The sequence below is a fragment of the Alligator sinensis genome, unplaced genomic scaffold (genome assembly GCF_000455745.1).
Source record: "Alligator sinensis unplaced genomic scaffold, ASM45574v1 scaffold198_1, whole genome shotgun sequence".
Taxonomy (NCBI): domain Eukaryota; kingdom Metazoa; phylum Chordata; order Crocodylia; family Alligatoridae; genus Alligator; species Alligator sinensis.
This window is the reverse complement of record NW_005841906.1, coordinates 103,099-108,370: the sequence shown is the minus strand read 5'-3', so window position 1 is coordinate 108,370 and position 5,272 is coordinate 103,099. Positions and strand designations below refer to the sequence as shown.

Genomic DNA, 5,272 nt, shown 5'->3' with positions numbered 1-5,272 from the left:
GTTCCCACTAGAAGCAGGAAGAAAATACACATGCAACACCCTACACATCAAAGCAATCCCCTGCCCCCTCCCCACAGCCCCCATGCTGTCCCATTGGAGCGTCATTGGCTGAGGGACACTCATAGCACTGCCCCGACAGCCCCAGAATCTGTTCAAGACAAAACCCTCTTGCATCAGCATAAAGAGACAGAAAACAGGCTCTCTGCACGGTATTCACAAATCCTGCATCAATTCCAATCTGCAGGGGACCCAGGGACAGAAAGGCGACAGACCCTTGCTAGCAACAGATGTGTTAGCAAGGGGGCTCCTGAAACAGAACATCCAAGCTTCACTGAAGCCAGCAGCTAGCAGGCTAAAGAAGCAGGAATCTATCCACCCCTGGAAAGCAGGCCAGAATCCTGAATCATCAGGGGCAACAACTGTGCAGAGAGCAGAGAGGAGACCCCTGCAGCTTGCAGCAACTGCCAGGTATTGCCTGGTCATTTCTTGAGGCTAGGGGAAGTGAAGTCATCTGTTAAGCCCCCATCCCATTCCAGACTGGCCACCCGAGAATCTACTAGGAGACGGGCCAGAAATTTACAATGCAGAATTGTGTGAACCAGAGTGAGAGAGACAGAGACCAGGAGACAGAGAGAGAGGAGACGCCAAGTCCAGCAGAGGGAGAGAGAGACGCCTTCTAAATTTCCCACTGCTCCTCTCTGCTTGTGTTTCCACCAGACACACATGCGTGAGTGCACACACGTACCCACACATACATACACACCCACATGCATGCATGGTAGGTGCCAGACTCCTGTTGCCAGACTCTACAGGAGTGACTTGCTGGGGACAGAAGCCAAGTGGTGAAAGTGGACGGCACAGGTGCGTCATAAAGGAGCGCTAAGAGTGCAGAGAACCCTCCCGCTCCACCCTCTCCGGCACGCTTCAACATCATGACTGCTGTTGCTTGTTAATAGAGAGAAGGCACCAAGCAAGCAAAAGCCACCTTCCCTGAGCTCTGCTTCCCCTCAGCGCCAGAGCTGAGCCGCCACCAGTGCTGCCCCTGAGAGGGATCTGAGCCACCCAGTGATTGTGCGGGGGGAAGGTGAGATTTTCAGTGTGCTGCAAGCAGGTGGGCCAATTTGGGGACAAGGTCTACGAGCACAGGACACAAACGTACAAGCTGTGTGGTTTGTACCGGCCTTTCTTGCGCTTTCTCTTTTGACCCTTCCCCTTTCCTCGCTTTGATTTTCTGGAAGAAAAACAAAACAAAACAAAAAAAAAAAAACCAGAGACAGAAAGAGAGAAAGAAAACGGAAAGGGGAGGGAAGCCCCAGCCCTGTGCCTGCTGGGAGGAGGGGGAAGCACACAGTGTTGTAGCAGGTCTGTGAGGTGTTGTGTTTGTGTTCAGCCCCGCGCCACACACACTGACTGGCCTCTCCACCAGCCCCAGCACCACCACACTAGGGCCACGTATGAAGCAAAGATAAGGCCAAAGGCTGGAGTGCTGCAGAAACCCCCTTCAAAGCAAAGGCAGCTTGGACCCTCACCAGCAACAGCAGCTGTCCCAGGGGTGCCTTCCTCCTCTGAAGAGGGGCTTTCAGAGACTGGGATGGGACAGGGGCAGGGAAGGGAAGCAGAGACACAATTAAGTGCCACAAAATCCCCGTGCCTTGTAAGTGCTTTTCTGGCAACAGATCGTAAGTCCATGCTTGATGAGAGGCAACATGAATGAAGTGACTCCCTTCCCGCCTTGAATAAGGAAAACACTTGGGGAAGAGGCAGTGCTAGCACCACCCTACAGGGCAAGGGCATCCCCCACATTCCAAGGAACACGTTGTCACTCCAAAGACTCTTGCCATGCTGAGCGGCAGCGCTGGGTTAACATGTGAAAGGAGCAGGTGAGGAAGCCACCTCCTGTTAGATGCAGGGAGCATAGGCTGGGTGGGGTGGGATGGGCGCCTTGCCATGTGAGCCTCGCCACAAAGAGGGAAAGTTTGGAAGCATGTGACCACCCAGCCCTTTGCCCTGCAACCACCACCCTCACAGCAGCCGGGGGCAACCCAAGGATCCTGCTCACCTGTGGAGCAAGGGCCTGCAGCACTGGGCACCCAGCCCACCTCCCTTTGCCACCCCCGCAGCTGCACAGGCAGATCAGAGGAGTGACTCATGCAGGCAGGTGAGCTATGTTGCAGGAGGAGGAGGAGGAGGTCGTCTAACCTGAATCACCTGTTCACCCATTCTGCCTCCTGCCTGTCACTCCGCTCAGTGGTTGGGAGCCCCTGCCACCTATCTACTGGCAGCTTCCGAATTGATCACATGAATGGGGAAGGATTAAGAGCCCTGACCTAGTTAGGATGTGTGAGGGGGGAGGGGAAGGAGCCCCCTCTCAGCCAACCAAGCTGTTTTCAGTCCTCCCCACACCCTTTCCACATGGATCTGCTGGGCAGGCAAGTGGACGGAGCCAAAATACTGATCCATTTGACACTTTCTTCTTTCAAAATAATTCACTGATTGCACCTGGTTCGTAGGAGCAAGCTGGGATGCTAAAGCGCACTAAGCACCTGTCTTCATGCCCAGGAAGAGAGCTAGGGAGAAATCTAGAACCTGCTCTGTTCCTTCAGCCACACAATCACCGGGGCCAGGAATAGACATGTAAGCTGGCATAGAGAAGGGCCAGTGTTTATTGGTCGAGTGAGCCCTCGTGGCACAGCTTTTCCCTCCCTTCCCAGGTGCAGTCCACCTTGGGTGGGTAGGAGAGGGGAGATAGGGAAGAAAGAGCCGGGGAGGAACCTGAGAGTAACTGTCAGGGTATTTTGGGGGTCCTGTTCAAGCCTATTTGAGGTGACTGGCAACTGAGTGCTAGTTCCCTTCCAAATGCTCTCCTAGCTGCAAGCAAAGGGAGCATCCCAAGAACACACCAAGAGTCATGATGTGGTGGTGGTAGAAAGAGGGGAGTTTCCTTTGGGAGAGATTTCCACACCCTTGCGAAATACAGAGAGACATTAAGGGCAAGTAAACTCCAGGGTCAAGGGAGAAAGTGCATCAGACATAACAGGGACTTGAGGCCATCTCTAGTGTTCCTAGTGTAGAGAAACAGCAAGGGGGAGGTGAGGGGCTGCACACCTGGTCAGAGAAGGCAGGGACACTACAGAGTCAGAGAGGAAAGGCCTGGCTGCCTCGCCCACTCCCCATTGGCACCAGTGCTCACACAGAACCAATGCTCTCACACCATCGAACCACAGAGCCACATGGATGGGCTGCCGCTGCGCAAGTGAGTCCCAACTCAGCCTACTGGTACCATGAGCAAGACTCCAGGGATGGGTGAAAGGCTGGTAAGTGGCTACACCTATGAAGCCAACCAGAAGATGCATACTCTCTCTCTCTCAAGCGCATGTGTTCTCTCTCTGTTTCTGCTTTATCTCCCCATGCCCCAGCCCATTCTTTCCTCATTCAACTCAGTGCAGCCACATGGCAAAGATGCTGTCCCAGCAATATGCAGTTCTGCATAACCGCTCACACAAGGGGTTGCTCTTTATTTATGTACGTGTTTGTTTATGTATTTATTCATTCATTCACTCCACGTTCGTTATCATCATGGCGGTGGTCGGGATGGTGTAAAAATCATCACCCTCTGCAGGCAGGCTGTACCCTACCCCTCTTATGTCCCTAGAATGGAACCACAAGCTTGAAAGAGATTCCACCTCACCTTAAAGCCCTCAGCCAAGTTCATCCCCATCTCCTGCTAGGAGGGCTAAGATGGGTCCTTTCCCTCACCCACCCACCCAGCCCCATCACCAAGCAATGCTCATCCACATGTAGAATCACCCCTGACTTCACCAGACTTCCAGTGCCACCACCTCCTACTGCCAGCCAGCAGAGCACCCACTCAGCTAGAGGCCCTACTAGGAACCCAAACTAAGAGACTGTCTTGCTTCTGAAGGAGTCTCTGCGCAAGCTGCTGAGAAAGAAGCCAGCAAGTTCTCACCAAAGCAGCAAGAAAAAGAAAGACAGCAATTTCCAGTGATCAAAGAAACACCTGGGGAGGGGGAGAAGGGGGAGCACCTAGAATCCATTCCTGATGGACACATCAGATTCCACTGCAGAATACCCTGGGTACTCTCTGTACATCATTAGGGAACCAATTCCATGTTCAGGGTCAGGAAAGTTCCTCCCCTAGCCTGAAGTAGAGAGAACTACATCTGGATTTTTGTGCCCACCTGGAATGGATTCAGAGCTTGCCACTTAAAACCACCACCTGATAATTAAAGAAACAGCTCCTGGATTTGAGCATCTCTTGCTGACAAATGACCAAAGAGGGAAGAGGAAAAGGAAAAAGACAACCAACCACCATGAGAAAAAAAAAGGAAGAAAAGGCTCGCCACTTACTTTTCTTGCTTAGCTTTGACATCTTTCTTTGGTCTGGAAGGGAAAGACAAAGGCCTGATTAAAAGGGATCCTCCTAGAGACCCCACCAATTATATCCTCCCCTAGCCCTCCCCAGGGTCTGCAGTCACAGACAGGTTTGCTCCCCAAATCCTTGCCCCACACAAGGCAGGAACTGCAAGCACCACAGAACATGCCCAGCACCATCAATCCTGACTAAGGGACCACCCTGGAAGGCTTTTGCCCTTCCTTGGAAGCCAGTGAGCTCCCCCATGATGTATCATTTGTCCACAGGATACAACCTACCCTAACCCATCCCAGGCATTCTCCTCCAGTCACCCTGCCATCTTGAGAGTGGTAACACCTGCAGTGGAAGGACCCCCTCCCCACTAGCGCAGCTGTCTCTCTGCACACCAGTCTGGAACAGACTTGAAGTGCTAATTGGGCCAGGTCCTTAGGTTCAAGGCAGTAAAAAGACAAGGCCAAATCCCGGCAGATAGGTTTATTATGACAGCAGCCAGAGCCCTGGAGATCCCAGCACTGTTCCATTCTCACCTGCATTCACATTTACTGTGCTGTAAGAAGCTCATGTATGCTATGTGTTGACTCTGATGGGGTTTAATTCTCATGATCTGGAAGGAAAAAAACAAAGTGTCATCCTAGCCTCTAATCAGCACCTCAGAGAAGGTAAGCGACTTCTACACAAGCTAAAGAAACATTCTCAGCCCCAACTGACCCCTGGGGAGCACAGCAGAGCCTATAGAGAGTCACCAGCCACATCCCCACTGCTCCTGGGTTCAGCCCCAGGATTTCTTCTTCCAGATGTTCAGGCAGGGTAGAGCTGGTGAGGTACAGGCTTACAGCCCCACAGGCTGGTGCTGAAGTAGCAGCAGCAATGCCAGCTTTC

At 52.6% G+C, this 5,272-nt stretch overlaps 1 protein-coding gene across 9 annotated transcripts in view; it reads right to left on the bottom strand.

Annotated features, from left to right (window-relative positions):
* The window catches only part of VEGFA (vascular endothelial growth factor A), a 23,714-nt gene that overhangs the window by 2,894 nt on the left and 15,548 nt on the right, over nt 1-5,272 (bottom strand). For 2 of the 9 annotated variants that reach the window (XR_003092817.1, XR_003092816.1), the window contains exons 4-6: nt 4,921-4,997; nt 4,369-4,401; nt 1,160-3,648 (exon numbers count right to left, since the gene is read on the bottom strand). Coding sequence is in view for 7 of the 9 variants with exons in the window: in XM_025197828.1 (XP_025053613.1) it covers nt 1,160-1,243; nt 4,369-4,401; nt 4,921-4,997 (194 nt within the window). In the remaining 2 variants the exon portion in view is untranslated. The remainder of the gene's footprint in view (nt 1-1,159; nt 3,649-4,368; nt 4,402-4,920; nt 4,998-5,272) is intronic. The other 7 variants (XM_025197828.1, XM_025197832.1, XM_014517386.2 and 4 more) reach the window with 5 other exon arrangements.